This window comes from Hippichthys cyanospilos, chromosome 1 (genome assembly GCF_059441005.1).
Source record: "Hippichthys cyanospilos isolate Australia breed blue-spotted pipefish chromosome 1, RoL_Hcya_1.0, whole genome shotgun sequence".
Lineage (NCBI taxonomy): Eukaryota > Metazoa > Chordata > Actinopteri > Syngnathiformes > Syngnathidae > Hippichthys > Hippichthys cyanospilos.
Window position 1 is genome coordinate 4,350,955 of NC_142369.1, and position 27,843 is coordinate 4,378,797.

The 27,843-nt window shown below is 41.7% G+C and overlaps 3 protein-coding genes across 6 annotated transcripts in view; 1 reads left to right on the plus strand and 2 right to left on the minus strand.

The window, feature by feature from the left end:
- nlgn2a (neuroligin 2a) overlaps positions 1–27,843 on the plus strand; it is a 201,680-nt gene that overhangs the window by 15,958 nt on the left and 157,879 nt on the right. For all 3 annotated transcript variants that reach the window (XM_088407472.1, XM_088407499.1, XM_088407490.1), the window contains one exon: positions 12,749–12,894. The gene's annotated coding sequence lies outside the window, so the exon portion shown is untranslated. The remainder of the gene's footprint in view (positions 1–12,748; positions 12,895–27,843) is intronic.
- On the minus strand, positions 3,279–13,783 carry chrnb1 (cholinergic receptor, nicotinic, beta 1 (muscle)). 2 transcript variants are annotated; one of them, XM_088407548.1, is made up of 11 exons: positions 13,565–13,783; positions 11,839–11,972; positions 10,484–10,528; positions 9,455–9,564; positions 9,266–9,374; positions 9,046–9,190; positions 8,063–8,248; positions 7,535–7,758; positions 5,824–6,002; positions 4,167–4,314; positions 3,279–4,085 (listed from the first exon to the last, which is right to left on the minus strand). In XM_088407548.1, exons 1-11 carry the CDS (start codon positions 13,623–13,625, stop codon positions 3,948–3,950), a joined length of 1,479 nt encoding a protein of 492 aa, XP_088263674.1. In that variant the 5' UTR covers positions 13,626–13,783; the 3' UTR covers positions 3,279–3,947. The 2 variants fall into 2 exon arrangements, with proteins under 2 accessions (XP_088263674.1, XP_088263683.1); XM_088407557.1 differs by lacking the exon at positions 3,279–4,085 and adding an exon at positions 5,360–5,432 and having other exon boundaries at positions 4,179–4,314.
- fgf11a (fibroblast growth factor 11a) overlaps positions 18,924–27,843 on the minus strand; it is a 45,256-nt gene continuing 36,336 nt past the window's right edge. Inside the window, exons 4-5 of the mRNA XM_088407572.1 lie at positions 22,229–22,427; positions 18,924–21,469 (exon numbers count right to left, since the gene is read on the minus strand). Of these exons, the coding sequence (XP_088263698.1) occupies positions 21,327–21,469; positions 22,229–22,427 (342 nt within the window). The 3' untranslated portion in view covers positions 18,924–21,326. The remainder of the gene's footprint in view (positions 21,470–22,228; positions 22,428–27,843) is intronic.

The following is a 27,843-nucleotide window of genomic DNA, read 5'->3' on the forward strand; positions in this document are numbered from 1 at the left end:
GGACGGGGATGAAGGTACGCAGTGGGCCATGCGCCATAAAAGTTGAGATATTTTCGGGGTGGCGTGCACGTGAGCTTCACCTATTTCATAATTGACCTGTTGGTGTCACTTAACGTAGTAGTTCTGAAATATTGTTTTCAGCCAAGTACCCCCTTACCCGTACACAACATTTTTAGTGTAAAAAAAGTGGCTTATAGCTATAGTTTTCTGCCATTTTTATTTGTTTTATAACCCTTAGGAATGACATTTTTAGCGGTAGCTCAAGGCGTACAGTGGTACCTCAAATTACTAATACCTCTTGTTACGATAAATCCATTTTCCGAAACGCCTCGGAGGAAAAATATTCTCTTTAGTAATGAGAGAAAATTCAAGGTACAAAAGGCGACATTGTTGCCATAAATGAGACACAAGTCACCAACGCTCGCGCCAACATGACTCTAATGTAATACTTTATCACAACAACTGATGTCTACCGTATTTGTTACACTTTGTGAAGCATTTTTTTAGAATTCATATGCCGGCTTGCCCACAAATGAGACAATAGTTTTCTGCATTGATATTTACTGCGGTCTTCCACGTTTCATGTTTTCCAGCTAGCTTCATGACAAATGGTGACACTGATGAAAATGCACACCCCTCTAAAATATAAGAAAACAAAAGCCCGTAAATTAACAAAAAAATGGTTAATGTTCCAATTAATATGCTCTTAATTTGAAAATGAAGCGATCCTGTTGAGGCCTTAAAAATAATGAATTTGATTAACTGACAACTAAAACTAAACAAACAGAACAAAATCCTATTCAATCGCCTGTTCACAGCGCTAACAAACTATTAATTTTATGCCAGCGTTTACCGGCGGCTCGAATTAGTGGCTAGCTCGCTTTGGTCATGTGCTCCATTTAAGATAATGTGATTGTAAAAGATTCTGCACACTGGCAGACTGACACAGTCGCTGCTCCTGCTGACAACTTTTTAACAAACCATGCTGACTCAAAACTGTTTCAGCAGGATAATTTGTCTCCTAGAGCCAAATTTATTTTGTCTAAAATCTAGTTTCTAAAAGTTGTGCAAGCACTGTGTAATTTCACTAAAAAAAAATAGGATCAAGAAACGAACATCAAAAGTATATAAAACTTGGGTCATTCATCATTCAGGGGTAGACTTATAATCGCATTTTTGTAAAATTCATCCAAATTGCTGTGGTGAAAGGGGGGGGTCGACTTGTAAGTGAGGTCGGAAATACGATAAGTGGAAATGTGTTATTTGAATCATTGGTTTTCTCCAAGCAAAAATATATTTTTATCAGTTGCCTACAATGATGAAGCGGAATTGGCCTCAAGGTGCCTTTTGCAAAAAGTCCCAAGTATTCTCCCGAGTTGGTTGAACAGAACGTTTCACCGTACGCCACCCAATGATAATAACGCATTCTACCACCCTGCTTTTTGTGTCATGGAGGTCTCCATAGGACAAGTCCCACAGAATAATAATACTGTACATTCAACTTTCAGCTACTGTGTCTAAGGTCAGAGTCTCACCTTTACTTTGCAATGCTCACCGTCTCTGGAGGGAAAACGTAAACAGGCCATTAATCAGCCACAGGTTGATGGCGGCGAAAGAGAAAACGTCTCCAGTTCGGCCGGTTGCCTTGTGGCTGCTCGATGTATGAATTCTTCAATGACACAGGCTCCTTGTGCAGCCATCAGGGCTTCGCTGGCGTGGTCTTTGCTGCCATACATTTTAAGGACATCGCCATCTGCAAGCTAATGTTCCCATTGTTGTTGTTGGAACAACTACGAGCGGCTCTTCAACATTTAATATTGACTCTCAGAGGGAACGGTGCGGTTTTGGCAATTGGGAAATAATTAAATAATCACAATAAAAACATCGTCCATCCTGTCCAGCGAAGACGTGCTCAAACGCTAGGTATGTTCGAATTTAGTTTGGCAAAGAGCTTTGCGATGGCTCGCTACATTAGCGTCTTTGTTGCTATCGTTAGCTGTGGTTGCAGTCATCGCTGGGTGCTTTGCATTGATGTGACAGGTTAAATTTGAGCTGCTTGTATATTAACCTAGCTCCTCACTAAAAATTCATTTCACACTACCTCTGTCAAAAGTGTCATTGTGGCTTTTTTTTTTTAAGTCAAACTTATCATTCGTCGGACCCACAACTTTAACATGCTCTTCCATTTTCATGTCTTCCTTCTACTCACTTACCCTCCCACCTATAACTGGAGCCTATCAGGTTACACAAACACAATGACAGCCAATCTGTGTCCATTTCAAGGTGTGATTGTCCTTTGTTTTTCATCCTTTAAGCACTCAAAGTTGGAACTGAAAAATGCGATTAACACATTTAAAAACCATAACCCTTTTACTGTGACTGTAAATATTTGATCGCAATTCATCTTCAACTTTGACATCCCTACTTTTAATTAAACCCCAATCCCACTGAGGGATGAAAGTTTGCGGGTGTTGCCAAAGGTAGCAAATGCACGTACCAGGTCAGGTGTTCACCAGGGTTTGTTCACGATCACTAACTCTTTTAATGGTGAGTTTTGTCGCAAGGAAACTTTTAACACGTTCAAAATTTATTTATGTCAAGAATAGTACAGACATTAATCGGACAAATATTTGAACCCTCGAGCGAAATCTGACAAGAACGCAGTGGCTACATTTGCAAACGTCTTTCGGACAGTCCCAATTAGCTCACTTGGATATCACACCATGCCGACTCAAACGTGTTGAGTCAAGGTACCTTTTTTACATAAGAAAAATCTATACATAAAAAGAGATACAATCGTTTATTGCGATAGAATTTCCGGGTAAATTACCATATTTTATGCACTATAAGGCGCACCGGATTATAAGTCGCACACTCAATTAATGACATATTCTAAAACCCTTTCCATATATAAAGCACCGGATTATAAGGCGCACCCTGAATTAATGACATACCCTGAAACTTTTTCCATATATAAGGCGCACCGGATTATAAGGCGCACGCTCTATTAATGACATATTTTAAAATGTTTTCAATCACAATATAGTAATACTCAAAGTAATAACAATAATAACACAAATAATAACCCTAAACTCTCAATAGCATAATGACTCAATGCCAATATGACCAATCTTGTTCATCCATGTATACGGCGCACCTGATTATAAGGCGCACCATCAGCTTTTTAAAAAAAATTAAGGCTTTTAGGTGCGCCTTATAGTGTGGAAAATACGGTAATTCATTTTAACAGACCTACTCAAACATTTGAAGCCCTTGAATGAAGTCATCTCTGATCTTTATTGAAATAAATGACAAAAAAAGCAACAACAAGCACATTTGTAGGCGTGTATGTGTTGATATCCAGAGCACGGAGTCGCAAAGACAACTAGAAAAAAAAAAAAACAACATACCAAAAGGTCGCCTATATAGTGGGAATTCCTCAAGCTATTCACAGCTGCAACATAAGAATAGCCTCCCTGTACAAACACACATAAGTGCTTTAAATACAAAGAGGATTAGTTTAGGCACAGGAATATCCATAAAGCATGTGACACACTGCGGCACACTGTGACACATGGAAATGAAAGGCATACAGCTGGGTCATTATGGCATCTGCTGTGCCTCGTGTTTATTTGTTGACACCACGTCGAAAAATTTATGCCACGCCGGATCCACACGCCGGCACAGATGAACATGCGTGAATATTTTTAGCACTGATTTTAACTAGAGGTTGGCACGTCCGCCCCACAGTTCTGAGGTTCTGGGTTTGACGCGTGGGCTTGGACTTTTCATGTTTGCTGACGTTCTAAGCCTGCACGCTTGTCTGTGAAGAGTCAAGATGTTCACTCATACGCAACATTTTCCGACCTACCTCAACTTTCTCAACAATCCCACACAAGTTAGTAGAAAAAACAAACCCCGATGTTTATTGACTTTTTTTGTCCAAGTTAGAAAGGGTCAGTGGGTGCCCGATTGAGGCTGGCCTTAATAAAAATAGCCAAGGTGCCAACGGCGGTGAAGATGACGAATAGCACGAGGAACATTCGGTCCACCACCATGGCCACGTACTGCCAGTCCTCCTTCAGCTGGGAGAATCAGAGAGACAACGTTAAAAGCTCCGTTGGGTACGGAACGACATTCAATTTTGTCAATGGTGCAAGTCTTACAGCTTCGTAGTCCTTCTCGGCCTGCAGCGCTTCAGCGATGTACGTGATGGCCTCAATGGCCGACTGCAGTTCGGGGGGCAGTGAAAGGTAGCTGCTAGGCCCATCAATGAATTTCCTTAGGTCGGATGATTTGCCCTCTGCTTGAAATCTGCTTATAAATATAACTGACAGTGAGCTTCAGGATGCATTAAGATGACAAAACGTACACACAGAAATCTATGTATGTAATCAGTTGGGTCTATTTCGTCACTTCCGGGCTGACAAAATGACAACTTTACGGAAAGTCCAAAAAAACGCTAGTTTTTTTTAGTTCCCCATCACTGCTTCTCTCTTTCTCCAATGTTTTTGTGGCACATCAACAGCCATCTTTTCGTCAGTCCATCTGTCTTTCCGTCTATCTATCTAACCAACCAAACTACCAGCCAACCAACCAACAAAGATCGTCACCTATCTCAAGGTAGAGCAACTAACTTGCCACCCAGACCAATCCAAAGTCGGATTGCGAGTATGAGCCTTAGCAGTGAAGTCTGGACGTTCTTCTCCCCAGCCACTTGGTCCAACTTCTCCAGGGAGCCTCCCCAGGCATTCCCAAGACAGCCAAGAGATATAGTCTCTCCAGCAAATCCCTGGGTTGTGTCCGGGGGTCTTCCCCCAGTGGGGCATGGTTGGAAAACCTCACCTGGAAGGTGTCCTAACCAGATGCCCAAGCCACCTTGTTTTCCTTTGCCCAAATGCGGGTCATCCTGGCCCCCCCTGGAGTCAGGCCTTGAGGTGGAGCTCCAAGGCGAGCATCCCGTGGCTGGGTCTGCACCCATGGCATCTGACCCAGCGCAGCCTGAAAAGGCAACATCCCGCCCTTCCTATGGGCTCACCACCTGCGGGAAGGGCGAAAAGGTTCAGGCGCATGGAGAGCTCGGTGGCAGCCAAAGTGGGGGAAATCGGCTTTCGGATCCCCTGCTACAGAAGCTAGATCGCAGGACATGGAATATCACCTCTATGGCAAGAACCATATTTGGACATACAAGTCTTCCACCGGAAAACGGCAATTATTTGCTAATAATTAAATTATTCATTTCCTAAGCTGTAGTTATAGTGAAACAGTTCTTGCTGAGAATCTTGCTTGGACTTTTTCTGTTGTTCCTTTTTGGTGAGTGTCCACCAGAGGACAGTGTGGCTCTGCATCCCAGACCCACCTGCTTGGTATTCCCTTCAACCACTAGATGAGTTTACAATGCAGTGGTGGTCCTGGCAAAGAGGCTGTGACCTCTGCGAGGCGAGGGTGTGAGGGGGCTCCTCCGTTGGGGAGACAGAGATAAGGGAAAAGCATGAGAACAAGGGACTTGTAGGCCTCGCAAGTTTTCTTTAGTCTACGGGCTTCTCCCCCATCGGTGCTCAAAGTAGCACCTCGGCGAGGAGTAAATTACAATTCATTAGTCTAATTCAACTAAAACTGGCTGGTGCCAAGACATGCACTAAATCCAATTAAGTTTTTGTGTGTGTGTGTGGGACATACTGCCGCCTCATCAAATTGCTCTTCCAGACCCTTACCGGGCCGACCTTTTGCCCTTCACACTCATTATAATGCTTTTTTTTTCAATAATAATGAAGAGGTATGCAGAAATGCCGGTGACCTCATCGCTAATGGGTGTGGCCGCACCTGTTGGGTTTCGGGAACAAGATGGAGGAATCCGGCTTGCGGATGAAGTACTCGTCCGCGGCTTTGTTGATGGCAAACACTTTTTTCTCCCGCTGGACCGGCAGCATTTTGAGGGCCAGGGGCACCTCCGCTTTGGGGCGCAACATGCAGAGGTATTGCGGCAGTATGTGGATGAAGATCTATGGGAATGGAGGAGGGTTAACGTTCATTTGTAGCTGGATTTATGGGCCAAATGAGATTTAATTGGCCTGCTTTCGCCTGTTAAGGCTGGAAACATTCGTCAAAATGCCAAATTTGCCGGGAGGGAAAGAACCCATGAGAACAAGCGTGCTGGGTAACGTGATCCATCTCCTCGGCAGTTGACTCCCAAGGTGACCTTGATTGACGCTTTAACGGATCTTCTCATTAAAGGACGAATATCATCGCAATAGTGGAAAAAGGGTTTGATTAGCAAAGACACTTTTGTAGGACGTTGGATGTGAAAAATCTCGACTTTTAAAATCAGGGAGCCAAGATTTCATAGGATCTGTTCAAATGAGTATTTTCATTGTTAGTGTTTTGCAATACTCACACGTTACTACGAGGAAGTTGGCTAAAAATTGTTTGAATGATGAATTTCGGGTGTTTACGAAGCTGGCGATATCACAGGTGATCCACCAATAGGGCTACCGGAAGTTATGTTATAATAACTAGAAAACAGGCTACGCCACACATACTTTATGTGAATATTTACAAAAACACGATTATAAGTCTACCTTTGACTTTTATTGTTACATAGATCATAGTCTAATTACAACACATAGTGTGTGTTATTAAAATGACAAAACTACGGTACTTTTAGAGGCCGTTTCTGCATCATACATCGAAAAACATACTGTTGCAGTTATGGGTGGGCAATGTAGGCAATGTATGCATTGACGCAAATGCTGAAACTAATGTTGCAACAATAAAATGATTTGGTTTCAATGCTTTAGTTTTTGACACAGCTGAATATTCATTTGTCGAAAAGCCCTAAAAGTCATCATCGCTATCTGACACGCCAAATAGCTCCGCCCATTTAACTCCCGGACCTTCCTCCTCCTCATTCGTTGAAACATCGTCTTTACTCTTCCTCTCTTAGTCATCGTTGGACTTTCCAGTTTGTTTAAAATGGAGGTCTTCAGAAATGATTTGCTGATCATCTTATTTGGGATATTATCCCAATCTTTCTTTACCCGAGCGACGAAGGATACTAGTCAAGCCGTCTTTTCCTTTTCATAATATGTCAAAGCCCGTTGATAAAAATGAGCCACGCAATCTTGTCGACGACAAAGAGGAAATTGACGAAAGTGCATTTTTTAGATGTTCTGTGCAAACACTCTCAAATGGATGCATACAGTACTATAGCGAGCCATCCATCCATTAGCTACCGCTTTATCTGAGGATACTTTATCGAATTATGTGTATATATAATAATTCTAAGCCTTGTAAATGACATTGTATTACTTATTTGCATTCAACTTCATGGATTAATGTGGAGAAAAAAATGTCTGTTTTGAGTTATGCAGTTATCAGATTTGTTCCATGCCCTAGTTTTTTTGTGATTCTACTGCTTCAATATGTAATGACTTTGTAATCAACGACAACTTTTTAATTTTCGCTTTCTGACCTTTAAGGACTAATATTGAAATGGCTTTCTCCCCGTGGCTCAGACGGCTTCTCATGATCTCACCTTGCGCACCCACATGGGCATCATGTGGGTGTTGGGCGAGCGATGGTGCAAGTTGAGCACGACCACGCTCAGAATGACGGAGCAGGTGACCAGGATCATGGTGAACATGATGTACTTGACGATGATGGGAACTCCCAGCGAGGTCTCAGGAATTTTATTTGCCAACAGCAGCAGGAAGACGGTAAGGGTGAGCAAAACGTTGATGGAAAGTCCCATCTTTTCACCTGGTGAGCAAAGTTGGCGGAAGGCAGGGCTTTTCAATCCTGATTTTGGAAAGCTGATGTCTCAGATGTTTTATATGTCTCCTGGCTCCAGGATACCTGATTCAAATGATCAAAATGGTTATCCAGCTTCTGCAGACCTTGCCGATTGTCTGATCATTTGAACCAGGTGTGCTGCAGCCGGGAAACATTCAAAACATCCAGGAGACCAGGATTGAGGACTCCCGGTGTAAGGTGTCGGTCCAAAACTCTCAGTAAATTCACCATGGCACGTTGTTTGGAATCGTTAAATAACTTCAGACCGTACCTGCATCAGGCGGTAGGTAGAAGTTGAAGATGGCGATGATGGTGATGAAGATGCACGGGATGATGATGTTCAGCACGTAGTAGAGCGGCTTCCTCTCGATGATCAGATAGAAGCTCATGTCCTCGTACAGATCTTTGTTGATGTTCTTCCTGCATGGCTTGTGTCTAATGTGCCACTCGCCACTCTCTGAGGACGTACGGTCAGTATGCTATTTCAACTCAACCAAAATTTGATTTATGGAGCACTTCAGGAATGAGTAACCGCAGCTGAACAAAAGTGCTCTTAAGAAATACAAATCAAATGGCTTTTAAGGACCTCCCCAGACCTTTCCATTGTCTCGTGTTTTGGTGGGATGCTTTGTGATGAACGCAACAGTTGACACAAACCAAAATAAGCATACGTAACATTTCCTTTGGCTCAGTGATGATTTAATTTCTTCTGAGATCTTAGCTATTTTGATGGCTGTATTTCAAAGTCAAAAGTAAGAAGCATGGCTTGCTTTTAGTTCATCTTTTGCAATTTGTGGCAGATAACAATATCCAAAGTAGAGGGTGTCACGGTTGTAAATTTGTGTCGAAGATATGGAAAAATGATCTGTTTTGAATTATGCTGGTATAAGTCAACCCCGATAATATGGGAACAATTTGGTATGCGTGCACGCTTATGGAAAGAAAACTACGGACAAATGGCTGTGCATCAGTCTGAGGTTTTTTTTTTCTTCCCACTGCAAAATCTCTCCCCACTGCTTCTGTCAACTTTTTATCCCGTTTCCACGGGATTCCTCAAAAATTGTCAGTCTCTACTCGGGAGCTTGGTTCAGGGGATGTCATTGTGAATTTGAGATGTTCTCTGTGATTCATTGAGACTCTGAAGATTAAGGGCTGTATAAATAAATTTGATTTGAATTTTTAGAAATTAGAAATGGTAATTCTTCGTCTCTCAATCAAGATGCCGTGAGAGAGACGTGTGATTCGTTGCCTCACCGCTGAAGGCCTCGTCAAGTTGTATCTCCCGTATCTCCTCGCCGTTTGCGTCCAGGGCGTACTGCAGCTCAATCTCGGTGGAATCGTACGTGTAGGAGCGGAATTGCATGCTGCAGTTTTGCCAGTCGAAGGGGAAATATGTCACCTGGTCGGGGGACAAAAAAAAGTGAGGCATGTAAAAGGAGAAAAGCGGGCTGATGGTTAAGAAGCTTATCCTTACCGTAACGCCACAGGAGCTCAGATAAAGTGCCGGTGGGGTCCAGGTTACCCTGCCGTTACTGTGCACTTGCACGTGAACATGCAGCGCCACGTCAAACACGCCGTCGTTGCTGCGGGTCAAAAATAAGATGGTGAAGAAGCGCCACAGCACTAAATGTCTGCCATGAGAGATGCACAGCGTTACTCTTACTTGTTGATCAGATAAATGTCCGGCAGCCAAACTTTTGAAGCTGGGATACGTAAGACCTCAATCCCCTCGTGCTCTTTGGGATCCCATGACAAGTTGTAATCTCGCCACTCCTGTTTTAAAGACCCATTTTAACCCAATTTCCATGAATAAAACAGCACTGGGAGCCCCCAATATATATATATATATATATATATATATATATATATATATATACATATATATATATATATATATATATATATATATGAAAACATTCTTGCGATAATTATTATTGTTTGGTCGAATGGGAGGGTGGCAGCAATTGGCTGTTAGCAGCTTTTGTTAACCAAGCTTATACCACATTATTTTCATTAAAAGAAGCAAGCATACGAACCAATGTCTGAATTTAGCTAGCCGTATTCACAGACGGGCATTAAGATGAGATTTATACAGTGTAATGAATTCTTCAATCGCTCCAGTTTGTATTGTTATACTGCATTATCTTATTGTGAAATATCTGCTTTTAATCTGGAAGGCCACGCTGTATTTCCTGTTTACGTTCTCTGTCGTTACCTTCTTGGTTTGAAGAAAAGAACTAGCAGACTGAAACAATGTTTGAGTCCATCCTTGCACACACTCAGGGGCATTAAGATGACATTGATTTTATGTTAAGAATTCTTCAAGCGCTTTAGTTTTTAATGTTCAATTATATCTTACTCTGAAAATGTGCGCTTTTAATCTGGAAGGCCGCTCTATGTTTTCATTTTTTTGTTTTTATCTTCCCTAAACTGATTGGCTGTATCCCGTCACATTTCGTGTCCCGTGGCACCAAACCCCACCTATAGATGTCGCCCTATCACCCAGTCACTCAAACGTCATTGACTGCAATTCAAATGTTTCGCTTGTTACCAAGTAGTCTATTTGAACCAAGCATTATTTATTTTCCCAAATCATGGAGAGACGCAACCTAAGGATGAAAGAGCTGCATGCGGCTCCGGAGCCACAGGTTGCAGACCCCTAGTCCAGATGGAAGGCACGATTCGAACTTACCAAATTCATGACAACGATAGTACTCATTTCTTCATTTTTCATGTTCTGAAGAAAATGAAAAAGAAAATAAATGTTAATGTATTGCTTGCTTCTGAAAGGTTTTAAAAATATCGTATCATCATTATGTCTTAATCTGTTTTCTTTTTCTGTGTCATACTGATGTTACTAAATGTCAATGTACAGGTTGTTTAAGTAAAATAAGTTCATAAAACAAGTAAAGCAGAAAATTGTAAAGTAAAATGCATAAAATGCAAATAGTCATAAATATTCAATACTAGAGTAAAATCAATCAGGTTTGTAAATGCTAATTTTAGTTCATCCAGTCGTGACCAGCATTTTAATTTGCATTTAAAAGAATGAAATATTAGAAAAAAATTAAGTGTGAATTTAAAGGGAACGTCAACCTCATTTTTTTTTTTTTTTTACGATATGTTCTATGCAACCTCCTTAATCTAAAGAGTATTAGGATTCATTTTGCTTTTATGTAATATGAATTAATGAGCAGAATCCACTCTTGTTTATTCATCCCGGGAGGCGGCCATTTTGCCACTCGCTGTCCACTGAAAATGTATTCACAGTTGCGCAGGTGAGCTTTGTGGTCTTTACATGAGCCCCGACATTTTCAGCCGATAGAAAGTAGCAAAATTACCTGAAATGGATAAATATGGTGAATTTTGCTGCTTAATTCATATTCTACAACGTAATATCCATCAGAATACTCTGTCTAGACTTGGTGGCACATATGTTTTATTATTATAAAGAACATGTTAGGAAGTCAACCTAAACAAAATGTATTTCCTAATAATATGTTCCCCAAGATGAATATCTGAATAACTCCGTATTCCACATCGTAACGTGAAAAAAACCTAAGCCAGGGACGCTGTAACCCGGGGGTCCACTGTATTAGCAGTTATTGAAATCTTGTCTTTTTAACTCCAAGGTAAAACATCAACCCCTTTATCAGCCCATGCGAGCGTGCGTAGAACATATTTTTGTAAATACATCATTTGGGTTGACTTTGCCTTTAAAAAGGTTTCTCTCAATTGTTCTTAGAATCATTTAAGATTGCTTGAACTTTTGATGCTGTTTTCTCAGCTCTCCCATCGTTTAACACCACGAGCAGATCTGGCCGAGTGTAATGTCTTGCGCACGGCATTGGTGTGCGCAAGACTTGAGTATTCATGCGTGCGTTCCGACTGGCTATTTAAAACGCAGCGAGGAATGTGAGGCGGACAGCTGGGACGGCTACCGAGCCGGGGGACGCTTACTGGAACCGGCGGAACTTAATTTGCCATTTACCAGAAACGAAATGCCATCCAATGTCACGGTTCTTCGCACGGTTCGTTCTGACTCACCATTCCAACAAAGGAGGAGAGGGTCATGCCCACTCGGACCACCACCCGCTCCGCGGGGGTCCGTGAGGGCCGGACCTTGAGGTTATAGTTAGCGAAGACCTGCTTCGTGAGTGCCTGCTCTGCATCATCTGCCCCTGAACAATTCAAGCAAAGCGGTTATACATTTCACACCGCCATACGGTGCATCGCTGGCGTCGGGCGCTGTCATTGTATCACTAAAGTCACTTTTCAGGGGACCCCAAAAATGACACGTTTGGTCAACCAATGACCATTATATCGTGGAAGAGAGCAAGCCTTTTTCAAAACTTTAGATTACTCAATTGTATGCAAAAATAACACCCACTAGTTGTGTTGTCATGTCCAGATCGATCTCAAGACCACTTTTTGAAGGGTCTCCTCTGAATCGGAGGCTTTTTTTTCTCGGTCAGGGAGGACTTGCGATTTCTTATCGAGACTTCTTATCGAGACCTGTCTGGACCACGACTACCGCGAATACTGCTTTGCTGAGGAAGAAATTGTATAGTTTGTTAAAGAAATTAAACCACAATTATGCCTTGGTTTATGACTTTGTACCACCGCAATTCCCCAACTATAAGAAGCACCCGAGTATAAAACGCACCCTTAATTTTGGCGTCAAATTCTGGTATTTTCTTTATTACTGTGGATAAGACGCACCAACACTTTGCCAACAATTTAAAAACTATAGCAAAGCAATAAATCTCAACTGCCTAAACTATTCATTTTTTTTCTTGCGTTCGTATCCATAAGTTATATATTAGTTGCGTGCTAAGTGTGTTCAGATTTCCCACATTGTGAGTGATCAGTGAATGCCTCGCCAGTTTAACCTGAATGCGAGTATTTGTCAAGTCATCATTTGACTGCAATAACTAACTTCCACGCTGTATTCCAGGAATTCCATGATGTTTTGGGTACGACCACTTACTTGATGAGACCGTGCTACCACTGAACCTGGACCTCAGCCGGTTCTGCAGTTCTGGTGGTTCTAGATCAGAGTAACCTAACGGTGCCAACAACTGGTCTGGATCCAACCAGTGAGTAAGTAACTCAAATTTCTATGACTGAAAATGTTTGTTTAATTAAGTGCTATACCATGAAAAGATGATTGCTAATAGGTGCATATATTCCGCATTTGAATATACTAAGGAATACGTTTGAACGTATATGTAGGCTAAATGCTAAAAACAGGATCTTTTCCCACAGAGTCTGCACACTTTAATACCTGTGGCATAAGGGAAATTCTATCAAAGTATTTCAATAATTTAGAATGCACTTGTAAATATTCTCGAACATACATGAAAATACGTCTGAATGTATTTGTAGGCTAAATGCTAAAAACATAGCATATTTTCCCGTTCTATCTATCTATCTATCTATCTATCTATCTATCTATCTATCTATCTATCTATCTATCTATCTATCTATCTATCTATCTATCTATCTATCTATCTATCTATCTATCTATCTATCTATCTATCTAATCTATATCTATCTATATCTATCTATCTATCTATCTATCTATCTATCTATCGTATATTTTTATGTATGCATCGATCCATACAGTTTACACAAACACATGCAGTCTACGTGAACAGTATATACATATTCGTACCATATATGTATGTATTGTATTTATACACTGCATACACACATACTGTATGCACAAACACACACATACTGTATACATGAAGTCACTACTTTAGCTTACCTCCCAGTGAACTCAGGCTGCATACGCAACACACCAGCAGGAAGAGATGTGGGCTTTTCATAGTGAAAAAAAACCCATCAAAACTCCGAATCAAAGCAGATGTTAATTTCTGCTAGTCTGTCGCCTTTCTTTGGTCTTTTTTTTTTGCCTCGCGAAAGTCCCGTGGAGATCTTTGGTGTGACTTTAGTCCGAGTGGGACTGTTGTTGTCTGTCACTCAGGCCGGACAGGCCAACTGCTGACTGCTCCAATTACGGCGGACAAGGCGGAGGCCAGGGTGTGTGTGCGTGTGTGTCTTTCCCAGCCCATAACAGCCTGTATGTCTTGCTCATTTGGTCCCTCTATCTCCTCTTTGAGGAAACTGTCCCACAAGATATTTGAGGCAGGTTTCGGACCTTGTGCGGGGACACCGCTAGGTCTTTCATCTCCAAGCCGACAGACAGTAAAACAAATGAGAAACGTGGCGCTTAGCGACGAGCAACAACATGCCAGCATCATTTATGATCCGCTCCCGTCGCCATTTGGTCCACGGCCAATTTAATTAGCATAGAAGCAAAAGTGTTAACCGTCAAGCGGCGAGGAGCGCGTCAACAATAGATCACCGGCGTTTTATCGGTGGAGTTAAATGGGATTGTTTTCTCGGGATCATACGCATCAGCAACAAGTGTTGACGTTATCAGTGGAAAATCAATCGAACGGCGCGAGACACACTTAATTCGATTAAGAAGTCCTCCGACTTATTACCTTCTTTTTTTTTTTTTTTTTTACCCCCGACGAATTGAATCTAAAATTCATTTGGTCTTGTTGTGTATTTGTTGCCTTGCACTTCCTAGAATTATGTATTTGTCATGTTTGTCAAAATAGTTGTTTATTTATCACCTTTGTCATATAAGGTCCTTTATTTATTGTCGTGACCGGGGGGAACTGGTTTATTCCAAGATTATGTCCATTTCTTTCACCTTTGTTTTGCCACACAATATTTCAGTTTGTTGCTCAGAATACATCAGAACCTAAAACTGTCCTCCTAGTTTACTTGCAGGTCAAGTTTTCCTGGTCTAGTTTTCTAGGTCTGGGTTCCAGGTCTAGTTTTAATACATCGTGTTCCAGGGCTAGTGTTCCTGGTCTCGTTTTCCTGGTTTAAAGTTTCCTAGTGTCTACAGTTTTCCAGGTATAGTGTTCCCGGTCAGTATTTCAGGTGTCCTGTTCCAGGTTGAATGTTCCTTGTCTAGTTTTCTAGGTCTGCAGTAGTTTTCCATGTTTAGTGTTCCAGGATTAGTCTTCCCGGTCTTGTGTTGCTGGTCTAGTTTTTCAGGTCAATTGATCCCGCTTTAGTCTTTCATGTCTAGTGGCCCACGTCAAGTATTTTATGTGTAATTGTGTTTTAGTGTTTCAGGTCTAGTATTTCAGATGTGTTTTTTCAGGTCCACCTTTTCTTTGATTTTATGTATAAAGACTTATGCTCCTTCACTTCCATGTCCTGCCTGCTTCTCAATCAAAATTCTGCTCCTTATGTGATCAATTCACTTCTACCTAAATGAAAAGATAAAAATAAAACACTCCGTCAACCAGTTTTACAATCATTAGTTTTCAATGTTTAGCGTTGCAGGATTAGTGTTCCCGGTCTTGTGGTCCCCTTCCAGTTTTCCTCGTCTAGTGTCTTGATCTAGCGCTACCAGTGTAGTGTTCCAGAGCTAGTTTTCCAGGTCTGGTGTTCCAAATTCAGTTTTCCAGGTGTAATGTTCCAGGTCTAGTTTTCCAGGTTCTGTTTACCTGGTAAGGTGTTCCAGGTGTAGTGTTCCTGGTCTAATGTTTCAGGTGTACCATTACAGCTTTATAGTTCCAGGTCTGGTACTCTAGGTTTAGAGTTCACCATGTTTAGTCGTCCAGGATTAGTGTTCCTGGTCCAGTTTTGTCTCGTGTCTAGGTCTAGTACTCCCAGTCTAGTCCTCTAGGTGTAGTGTTCTTGATCTTTTATCCCGAGTTCTGTTTTCCAGGACTAATGTTCTAAGTCTAGTTTTTCAGGTCAAGGGTTCAAAAGTGTATAGTGTTGACCCAGAACATTAAACCTAGGGAACTACAACTGTAGTTTTCCAGGTGTAGTGTTCCAAGACTACTGTTCCATCTCCAGTTGTCCAGGTCGAGTTTTTCAGGTCTAGTTGGGTCTAGTGTTCCAGTTTTAGTATTTCAAGTGTAATTTTTCATAGCTATTTTTTTCCTTTGATTTTGTGTATAAAGTCTTATACTCACGTTCACGCCTGTCTTTTTATAAATCCAAATTCTGCTGTTTTGTTGCATGAAAAAAAATCACTCAAACAGCCAGTTTTACAATCATACAAATATATCAGTTTGTTTTATTCAGTTATATTCTTGAGTTTGTGTAAGTTAATATAGAAATAAATGCATATCATATTGCAAATGCAGGGTGAAGATTTGAAGGGTTAGCGACAGGTTGAGGGAGGCCACGGAGAGCTTCAAGAGTAAATAGAGGGCAAAGTTCCTTTGTGTCCAGTAAATGATTTGGCGCATGCAAGCGTGTCGTTCTGGTCTTGGTGACTTTGGAAATCCTCAGCGCACCCAACTGTGTGTGGCTCTCACATGGGGATACACAGAGATATTGGATATATTTTCTTGCCCCTTTGGATACAAAAATAGTGTCGTTGTAGCTTTGATAGCTGGAAGACTCAAGCAAATCCAATTTGGAAGACTGATTTTCTGGAAGAACCCCTCACCACAAGTGTCCATGGCGTATAAAATATGGCGGGGAGAGATTTGCTGTCAAATAATTCACACAAATATACCCGTGATTTTCCAGAAAATCATGAACGTGTTTTTCATCTGCAAATCATGTGAAAATCTCAAATATATTTGATGATCTGAAAACCGCGAAAAAACCTTCTACGCGTTTGTGTGAGTCATTATGAGACAAATCTCTCCCTCTATAAAGAGAAGCGGCAAAAATAAATTATTTTACGGATGGAAGCGAGACTTTCTGAAGGTGGACGGCATGTGAGAGAAGGTGTGCGGTTCGAGACCCGTGACCGAGGTCGGTCGGTTGTTCTGCGCCTGTTCCCGCTGGAGGGGAGAGGCCGAGACGCCGTGGAGGACGTGAAACAATTTTTTAACAAGCGCCCAATCGGAAACAGGGATTTTTTGCATCATACCGTGTATGTGCATGCATGGAAAAATCCGGATAAGCGTCTGCATGAAAAGGTCACTCCATGTAAAGTTATGGACTGAGGGACAATGCAATGCAGTTTGTCGGACAATCCGGCCCATCAAAATTGTTTTGTTTCATTTTGTATCCTCCTAAGAGACAGCCTTGTTTTTTTGTGTCCACTGTGGAGGACATTTGTATTTGGTCTATACCACTGGACTCGTTGGAGCAACCTTGCTAAGTCCTTGTGTCCTCATTAGAGGACCCCCTGGCTTTTCCATTGGTGACTCATGTTTTTGGGTGGGACAATGATCTTTGCAGAGACAAACTGGACACAACAGTGGACACAAATGAATAAGCCGGTTCTCCGGAGGATATTGAGTTCCTATTTGAACAAGAATGATCACAATCATTCTAATATAGCTGTTTTCGTGGACTGGAAGTAGAAGAAGAAAAAGGACAGTGTCACTCTTGTCAGAGCTTCCCCTCCCTCGCCCCCCACTAACTCTTTTTTTTTTTTGGTGTGTTTTCTGCTGCATTGCAGATGTGGCGAAGGGACTCCACCGCAAAGTAACACGCACACACACACAAGGGCACATACAAATCAGTCTATGCACGTGAGCTTGCAATATCAATATGAACCCCACTCCCCACCCCGTTCCCCCCATCTCAGACCTGATGGTGGCTGCACCTTGTTAATGGTGTTTATTGCTTTTTTTCTGTCCACTGACTACACTCATTGATTCTTCCTCCACTGACTCTCTCTCTCTCTCACACACACACACACACACACACGCGCACACACACACATTATGTACCTCGACACCCCCCTACACACACCCACACCACATAAGGAATCCTGATATAGCAAATCCAGGTTAAATGTAGGGGATGTGGAAGCCTCCCTCTTTCAGCCTGGGATGACCCACAACCGCGCTCTGGACCTGACTGGAGAGAGTGACTCCCCAGGGAAGAGAATACAGTACTTGTAAATTCGAGCATTTACCCCCAAGTCCATATTTCCGACGCTTTCAAACCAATCCATAAAGGTAGCTATGCAAACCTTGTGTGCCGTATAATTATACAGAGGTGCCTTGAGATACAAGTTTAATTACGTCTGTGAAATCTGAAATGATCTCCCCCCCATTGTAATGAATGCAACAGCCATTAATCCACCCGGGGGCGCAATAAAGTCCAACTTTACACTTGACTCTCCTGCGTGGATGCGGGAGCCAATCATTTTGCAGCAGGGCGTGTCCTGACTAGAACTCAAGTAGGATTCAGAGAGAATACAGTATGACTGTCTGTTCTTTAAGGATGTTTAAGCATGTTAGCATTAGCCTTAAAGGTACAGTGTGTAGAATTTAGTGCCATCTAGTGGAGAACTAAGCAAATGCTGCAATTTTTTTTTTTTTTTGCATGCGCTCAGTGGTGTCTCAGAAAGACCACAATGTGCCAAGCCCAGTAATACTACACCACCTTTGTGAAGTTCTTCTCTTTCACAAAAGCACAAAATGGCGGATGAATATGTCCGCCTCCTGTTAGATGTGGCTCAACTCATCTGACATAATTAGCAATTACGAGACCTGTGATTTGATTAAAAAATAATGTACGTTGATATGTTAAAACATTTTCTTGGAGAGGGATTTATAGTGGATTTTTAAAATGAAGGTATTTTTGTTTCACCACTAGACGTGCTAAATTCCACACACTGTCCCTTTAAGTGAGCAGACTCATGGCCAGGCTGTGTTCTTGTTTTAAATGCATGTCATAGTTTTTTTTTTTTTTTTTAATGTTTTGCTCAGTAGTACTCTCTTTTTTTCAGTGACGTACCCCTTGTCAGTTATTTTTTTCAGCCAAGCACCCCCAAACCAGCGCAAAGCATTTTGCGACGAAAATAAAGAGGGCGTCAGTATCTGAGTAATCTGTGTCTGAGTAAGCCTAGTCGTAATTCAAGTCACTTGTATCCTAAGGCACCACTTTATTCTTTTTTTTTTTATTTTTTATTTTGGCTACAAAAAATCAATTTAACGGCAATGTCAGCAATGCAACCTTCCAAAGCCATTCCAGCTCATCCTGTCACTTTGGAAGCCTAAAATCCAAGCATGCTCCATACTCCATTGCCATCAGCCCTCTGGATATCCCCCTGAACACCCCCCCCCCCCCCCAAAAAAAAAAAAAAAAAAGAAAAGAAAAATATTGCAACATTGAAATGTCCCAGCCCTTAGAGCGAAGTAGTTACTAAAGATTTTTTTTGTGTTCTGTTTCACAGTTAAATGTTCCGCAGCTCCACCCATACAGCGTCCGCCCGCAGTCTTAATTCTCTTCGAGCAGCGGCGGCGTTTAATTAAACATTTGTGTAATTACTTGGTGAAGAATAGTCAAACATTTAATGGACTTAGTGATCCATAGGGGATGATTGGTCAAACATGGCAACCTGAAGGTCTATTTAGCGATTTAATTAAGGTCTTAAGAGCTTCTGCCGGGTGTGAAAGTGGTGTTTTAACAATTACCGGCTTGGAACAAATGTAACAATTATAGAAATATGAAATGGGTTAATTTAATTGCAACTTTACCGTCTACTTTAAAGGCAGTCCACTTGCACTTCCAAGGCAGACGATATTTGCTTGTACAAAGAGAAAGGTATATATTTGGGATGTCCCGATCACCAAATTTTGCCTCTGGGTACGAGTCCAAGTCACCTGATTTTGAGGATATGCCGAGTCCCGATTTGATACCTCAACAATATACTGAGGAGGAAAAAAGGTGCATCCAAATAGTCTTTTTTTTCTTTTCTGGGGATTTAAATCTAATGTTTGCAGTCTAGTGTTCCAGGTCTTATGTTCCTAGTTTTCGGTCTAGTTTTCCTCGGCTAGGTTTTTCAGAAACAGGAAGTGTTTCAGGTCAAGTGTTCGCTAGTCTAGTTTCTGGTCTAGTGTTCAAGGTCTAATTTTGTAGGTGTAGTGTTCCAGGTCTAGTTCTCTAGGTTTAGTGTTCCAAGTCTATTGTTACAGGTCTAGTTTTCAGTGTAGTTTATCAGGTTTAGTGTTCCAGGTCTAGTTCCTGCGGTTTAGTCCAGGTCAAGTTTTCCATGAGCAATTTTCCAGGTTTAGTGGTCCAGGTTCTCTAGGTTTAGTATCTAGGTATAGTACTTAAGGAATAATAATCTAGGTTTAGTGATCCAGGTCTTGCTGTCTTGATCAAGTGTTCCAGGTCTAGTTTTTCTAGTATAGTGTTTCAGTTTTAGTGTTCCATGTCTAGTTCCTCAAGTTCCAGGTCTAGTTCATTAAGTCTTTTACTCTAATTTTAATGTTCCTAATTCCTAGGGCTAGGATCTACAGTAGGTCTAGTATTCCAGGTCTTGTTGTCTCAATCTTGTTTTTCTGGCATAGTGAATCAGGTTTAGTGTTCCACGTCTACTCACTTAGGTCTAGTGTTCCAGGTTTAGTGTTCCGGGTCTAGTGATCCAGGTCTAATATCTAGGTCTGGTGATCCAGGTCTGGTTTTCCAGGTCAACTATTTCAAGCCTAGTGTTCCAGATCTAGTTATCTAAGTCTAATGTTACAGGTCTAGTTTTCCAGGTGTAGTTTATCAGGTTTAGTGTTCCAGGTCTAGTTCCCTCAGTCTAGTTTTCCAGGTCTACTTTTCCACGTTTAGTCCTCCTAGTCTAGTGTTTCAGGTTTAGATCTTTATGTTTGTTACTCCAGGTCTAGAGTTCCAGGTCTAGTACTTAAGGGCTAGTATCCTAGTTTTAGTGTTCCAGGTCTTATCCTCCAGATCAAGTGTTCTGGGTTTAGATTTTCAGGTGTAGTGTTTCGGTTTTAGTGTTCCATGTCTAGTTCACTAGATTTGTGACTCTAGGTCTAGTGTTCCAGCTCTAATTTCTAGGTCAAGGATTCTATGTCAGTGTTTCAGGTCTTGGACTCAAGGTCAAGTGTTCAAGGTCTATTTTTTCAGGAGTAGTGTATCACTTTCCGTGTCTAATTCCTCTGGTCTAGTGTTCCAGGTTTAATGTTCCAGGTCTAGCTGTCTAGGTCTAGTGATCCAGGTCTAGTTTGCTAGATCTAGTTTCACAGGTCTATTGATCATCTGATTGAAATCTGGGCATCCCTAATAATAATTGGTACAATTGTATTTGCACATAATTCTTGGATTAATGGCCACCATTCCAAGGGTATTAATCTCATGTGTGTGTCAGCGTGTGTTTTTTTCAACATTACAAACAAAGAGTGAAAGATTGAGTACAAGTGACAAACAAATCAAATCACACCAATGCTAAATGGAAGATCACACACGCAAAAATTGCTGACATGCATGGAAGACATTGATGGAGGCAATCAAATCAAAACCGCATTCCACTATTGCACCCGTTATGATAAATGCCAGGAAGACTTTTTGCTCGGCTGCTTGGAGAAAAAAAAAAAAAAAAAAAGAAGACAGCGCCTATGGCAAGAAGGCCACACCTCTTGTTGGAATTATTGCTTCCCAAATTGTAGTCACACAGAAGTCAGGACGTGAAGGTAGACGTGGAAGATGTTATCTTCATTGTCCAACCCTGTTCAGGCGTCCTCCAGGGGTCCATCCCCCCCTGCCGCCATTTTCTCACAACGCTAGGACAAGGAGGTTTTGGTTTTGCTTTGAGGGTCTTTCTTGCCGTTCTGGCGGTTTGGTGAGTCACTGGAGGTCTTGGGCGTTTTCCTAGGTGGACTCTGCTCTGCGACGTCGTGCAGGGACGGCTCCCTGTACATGGCCACTGGGTACGGGGAGCAACAACAACAAAAAATTATCTGTTATGGGGCCTCATTTACAGTTTCTCCATAAAATTGTATAACCTTGATACCCAAATCACTGCAGCAAGGAGATGGATTTCTTTTGTAAAATCTGTATTTTTTTAGCCTAGTGAGTCTCAGCAAAGTTCTCTATAACCAGGGCAAAGATTTCTTGGATTTAGAATAACAAATGACCTAGACTGCAGGGTTCTCCAAATTCGGTCCTCGAGGGTCGCTGCCCTTCATATTTTCCAGGTTTCTTTCCCTGACACACCTGATTCAAATGATCAGGATCATCATCAGGCTTCTGCTGAGCTTGCTGATGAGCTGATTATTTGAATCAGGTGTGTCGGGAAAAGAAACATAGAAAACATGCAGGGCAACGGCCCTCGAGGACCGAGTTTGGAGTCGCCTGACTTAAAGTGATAGTCTTATTTATTTAGCGCTGAAACTCCATTTGTAGGTGATAGAGATGTAGATGTATTTATCCAACTTAGCTCGGTTTGTTTCCGGAAGTTAAAAAAACATTTATTCATTATTTTTTTTAATCTTGTGAATTGGTAGTCCCCGCACAAGTGCACTATGACCTTCCTCTGATGCGGCGGAGACGCATGCAGTGGGCGGAGTGGCGAGGCAACGCAGTATGTGGAATCCGGTATTTGTCCCCAGTGACGGACCTAATACCAAATGCACAACACTCCGCAGAATCAACGTGGGACACTTTCTCCTGCTGATGTACGTACCTTCAATGAGTTTGGGTAGAAAATGTGCGGCGCCCTTCGTCTTCTTGACACGGTTCCCCTTCATGACCTGTCCGTCCCGGTTGATGCCGATGTACCAGGCCCGTCCCGACTGCGTCTGTCTGTACAGGATGGACGAGTAGGTGACGTAGTAGTTCTCAAACACGCACTCTTTGAACTTGCACTCTGGCGTGAAGTGTTCCTGGAAGACACACACGCAAAGGTGATAGGTGAGGAATAACACATTTGGGGTACGGGAACGTGAAGAAACGGAGCCCACGTTTCATCATGACAGGGTTACTGGAGCGAGATCCTGATGCCGGGATGCCATTATTTATACGTGCTTTACCTCTAACAAACAACTATGAGCTCAACACCACACCTTCCCCGTCCGTTCTGCTGGATGGTACAGTGACCCCGCTTTCGGCCTTCAGTACACAAACACACATTTACACGCTTGTATTGAACAATATGTCAGCAGTGGGACAACCGTCGAAGACCCCCCCCCCCCTAAATTTCTTCCTCCTCTTGCAGCTCCCACACTTCCCCCTCCACGCCACATTCCGCCTCTCCTTGTTTGCGCCATACCCCCCCTACCCCGCATCCCTCCGTCATGTTGTAACCTTGTCGGGGAACAAACCAATTTGCAGGATTGATTTGGAGCCTTGATGTGACGGGTGAGCAGAAAAGGCCTGAATAAGGACTTTGCTCTCTCTCTTGTCTCTCTCACTCGCGTTTCTTCAGACTACCGTCTACAAAGCTGCCAACTGTTACGGATTGTTTGACTCAAATCTCTCTACACCAGTCAATGCAAATGTATTTTTATTGTCCTTAATCACCTTAATGGCGCGACCTTGTTCTGGATAAAGCATCTGGTGTTGCAGAAATATGACCAAAAAAAAAAAATAATCTGATGACTTGGCATAACTGTGGAAGCTAGCAGGTGGGTCTAACATTAGCTAGCAGCTACCAATATCATAGAATCACCAAAAACGGACGTCACCAACAACAAGCCGGATTCATGCTCAACTGCTCCACCACCGACCACATCTCTGCTCTCCGAAAAAAGGCTCGAGAATTCAGAAAGGACCGGCACCTATATATTGCTTCTGTTGACCCCAAGGCTGCCTTTGACATTGTCAACCAAGACTGAAGTAATGCATGTTGGCGATGGACCTGACCCACCACCTTTCATATTTAATGGCACCCCTGTCCATTCTGTCTCCACCTTCAAATATCTTCGTTCAACAGTGACCAACAAAGGTGACCTCAAAACAGAGATCGACCGCCCCCGTACCCTAGCGGCCTGGGTCATGCAGTCCTTGCGGAGACCGCTGTGTGTGACGCCACGGGCACATATCTCGAGACACAAAGTTCAGTCAACAATGCCTCAGTCATCTCAGTCCTCTGTATGGCTCTGAAACACCAGGGCCCTCAGAAGGCTACTATGCGCACACACAGATGGTGTAATGCTAATGGAAACTTTTTTTCTCCCAAATTAAGGCCTAAAGTATGGTTGCATCCTATAAACGGTAACTAAAACAATTTTATTCTTTTTTTTTTTTTAATTCGACACCAAACGAGGACGATTGATCTGTCAACCAGTCAAGCCGAGTTTGATGAACTGATGTGCATTTTTAAATCAGCCATTATCTTAAATACAATAATTAAGAGCTAGAGAAGCATGATGTCAGTTAGCTGTTAGCATCAAGTGTCTGTTGCAGATAACAACAACTCAACATTTTTTAGTTCTGAAGTTGCTATGTTACATGGTAACATAGAAAATACCAGAATTTGACCCCCAGATTAAGGGTGCGTTTTATATTTGGGGAATTACGGTGTGTGTGTGTGTGTGTGTGTGTATCTTCATATATATATATATATATATATATATATATATATATATATATATATATATATACATACACACACACGCACACTGTATTTTCCGCACTATAAGACGCACCTAAAAGCCTATTTTTTTTAAAAACGCTGATGGTGCACCCTATAATCAGGTGCACCTTATATATGGATCAATATTGAGATTGGGATTCGTAGATGGGCAATGAACTGATAAAGTAAGCTTTACCTGTTTCTTTTGTGTGTTTACAGTTGAACAAGGTTGCTCATATTGACATTGAGTTGTTATGCTATTGAGAGTTTAGAGTTATTGTTTGAGTTATTATTGTTATTACTTTGAGTATTACTCTGTTGTGGTTGAAAAAGTCTTAAAATATGTCATTAATTGAGGGTGCGCCTTATAATCCGGTGCGCCTTATAGTGTGGAAAATATGGTATGTGTGTGTGTGTGTGTGTATATATATATATATATATATATATATATATATATATATATATATATATATATATATATATATAGTACAGTCTGAATTTCAATTCTCTGTCTATTTCCTGAGCTTTCCTGAATCTTTGGGAGAACCCTCCCACTTCCCCACCCCCACCCAGAAAAAACAATTAATCGTCGTTTTCCAACTGGGCATTTGACTAGCAAATATAAGCAGAGATTCATCACCCCCCCACCCGAGGGTGCCGTCAGCTGTGCTACTTTGTGTGACAAGGCACTCATTTGAGACGTCGCATTATTCACGGGGCATGCACGCGGGGATCGTACGCGCATCTGTCTGCCCAGCTTTTTATTCTGACGAGCCGTCACGCCGATCTCATCATTTCCTTCTCGGCAAACCACAGAGGGTATCTTGGCCATCGCTCGTCACCGACCCTTCTGCACTTCCTGGAGTCGTCAGTAGGGGGTGCTTTAGAGACACAGCCGTCAGCCACCCTCGTCGCGCTTGCCTGCCCAGGCTTGTTTCCCTGTAATTTTTTTTTTCCTGCAGTAAAGCAGTCAGGTGTTTGCTGAAGCTTCTCCTCAAGTTGCACCTGTTAGCCGACACGCACATGGTTACAAAACCGCGCGACCTGTCATCACTCACTTGCAACGACACCGGAGGGGATGGCCTGAAAAACAAGGAGAGACAAAATCATTTACCATGAGGCCTCCCGCGCATTCTGCCGGGAAATGGATTCAGTGTAAGACCTCTGTGAAAAGTCAATAAGCATTAGGCGGAAAAAAAAAAACGTATTACTCTTTGATTGGAAAATGTGAGGAACTTCACTTGGAAGTCGCAGACGTTTATTGACCAATTTTGAGAGGACGAATGTATTTCCCTGTATCAATAAGACATGCACACTACCTGCTCGTTGCTATGTGCCGGGTCACGCTACGTCGTGAGTGAGTCCATGTCAATGTAGCAAGCTCACATAGACACATTTAAAAGAAAATATGCCGCACCAGACATCTAGCGATGTCAAGAGGGCCGTCGAGAATTTCAGATAGCCCATGGAGATGGACTTGGGTGAAAAACTAAGTCAAGCTCTTACTTTTAAATTGATATTTAATTTATATTGACACACAAAGAAACAGGTAAAGCTTACTTTATCACTTCATTCCCCATCTGCGAAACCCCAATCTCAATATTGATCCATATATAGGGCGCATCTGATTATAAGGCACACCATCAGCTTTTTAATGAAATTAAGGCTTTTAGGTGCGCCTTATAGTGCGGAAAATATGGTAATATTCAACAGTTAATAAGTTAACTTGTTTGTTAAAAACGAACCATCCTGGATCCGCCCTCTAAGTGAACTGAACATTAGAATCAGTTCATTAAAAAGAATTGTTCAAAAGATTCAAGAGTTTTATTGTCATATGCATAGTAATACTACACACTGACATTCTTATTGTGTTCACTTCACAGAGCAGGCTACATCCCACAATCGAGCAAATAATAAAGTAGGCGATTAAACAAAAACAGAAAAAAACAATGAGAGCAATAAGGGCAGTAATAGTGAAATGTTCTATATTCCAAATCTCCCAATCTTTCGAATCATCAGTACCACTTGACACTAGTTGCTGATTGGTCAGAACTGAGGGAGGACCGCATAACTTCATCGATCCGTTGGCGTATAATCACTTAAAAATGTATTCCTTGGAAGGAATCATTCATCCCTAACACAGCACTAATTAATTCGTAAAAGTTATAAAAATACGGACTGGAAAATCATTTGAACCTCCTTATATATGTCATGGCCAGTAATGAGAACAGCTGGCGCCCAAGAAGCGGAGGGGGACGTCCTCTGCTTCTCACCTTGACTAGCAGACCCTTGTCCATCATTTGGGAATTTTCCTCTCATCTCCTTCCTGCAGGTTACATGTGTCCGCCACTTGAGAGGAGACATATTAAAGACGGGGTACCGACAGTGGTGTGACTGGTAATTTGCTTCATATAAAATCGGATTTACAGTATTTTCTGACTGTCGCATTTAAGCTGTTGGACGTGGAGGATGGGAAAAGACCACCGCCGGGGTTCCTGCCAGCCAATTTTCAGCGATTTTGCTTCTTTCTTTTTTTTCCCCCTCGACATGAAGGCTTCGTCTTGAAGAGAGTAAAAGTGAAAGGAAGGAAGGCGGAGGAAGTGGAAAGAACAAGGATGCTGACTCTAAGGAAAAACAGACGAGTAGTTTGTGATTTGATGGCAGGGATGAGGACGGAGGTCAGGGAAGAAGAGCTGCATGTATAACAGTCAAAAGGGCATTATTGAAAGAAATCTGGATTTGTGAATCATATTTCAACCCTCAACATCATGAAGATTGGAATTATTTATTTAAAATGTTTTATGTGCTGTATATATGAATGTAACTTATATATATATATATATATATATATATATATATATATATATATATATATATATATATATATATATATATATATATATACACATAGTATATACAGTGTGTGTGTGTGTGTATATGTATAATATATATATATATATATATATATATATATAATATATATATATATATATATATATTAGTGCTGTCAATTGAGCAAGGTGTTTTGCTCTGAGACACTCCACAAAATGTAAACCTGATTTGAATGATTTTTGCATTGAGCTGCGCTTCCACAGTTGAAGTAGGATGACTTTGCTCTTCTTTCTGCATTGACATTCTCAATATTAGGTCCCAAGGGGCAAAGCTGTGTTCATTGTTGTCAGAGTTAGAAGTTTTACAACTTTTTTTTTTCCCGTTGGGAGGATGGTGGAGGCCTCGGTACTGGTCCGGCCCAATTACGTCTTCCTGCCTTTCTGTGTTTATACCTGACTGCACATGTGGCTTTGCTGAGGGGAAGTGTTGGGAAGCCAAATTGACCAGGGGAGAAAGTGTGTGAGTGTGGTGTGCGTGTGTGTCTTTATTGTACAGTTTAACACAGCATGACCCCCCCCCCCCCCGCACGCCGTCCTCTACACACTTTCTCACACACATAATTTTCCTCTTGTCTCTTCCCAGGAGGTTTTTCCACACCCCTGATCTAAAGAAATGGGCCACCGTGTCCTCAGCTGTGCACTATTTATTTATTTATTTTTGACTAACACAGGCTATTTTGTGTCAGAGCAACAATCTGACATCTTTTGAATGATGCGTTTTTCATATTGTTTTCAAACTAGAGTGGAAAAGTTTTCAATAATTAAATAAATTAGTTATTAAATTAATTAAATAAGTTGTCAGTAAAGTTGCTTTTTCCTTTTCTCAATATTAAA

Excerpts from the sequence above, each read along its gene's own strand:
- chrnb1 (XM_088407548.1), bottom strand. The coding sequence starts at position 13,625 with ATGAAAAGCCCACATCTCTTCCTGCTGGTGTGTTGCGTATGCAGCCTG. Across the intron at positions 9,565-10,483 it reads CTATCGTTGTCATGAATTTG|GAGTGGCGAGATTACAACTT; the intron begins GTAAGTTCGAAT and ends TCTTTAAAACAG. Across the intron at positions 9,375-9,454 it reads GACATTTATCTGATCAACAA|CAACGACGGCGTGTTTGACG; the intron begins GTAAGAGTAACG and ends TTTGACCCGCAG.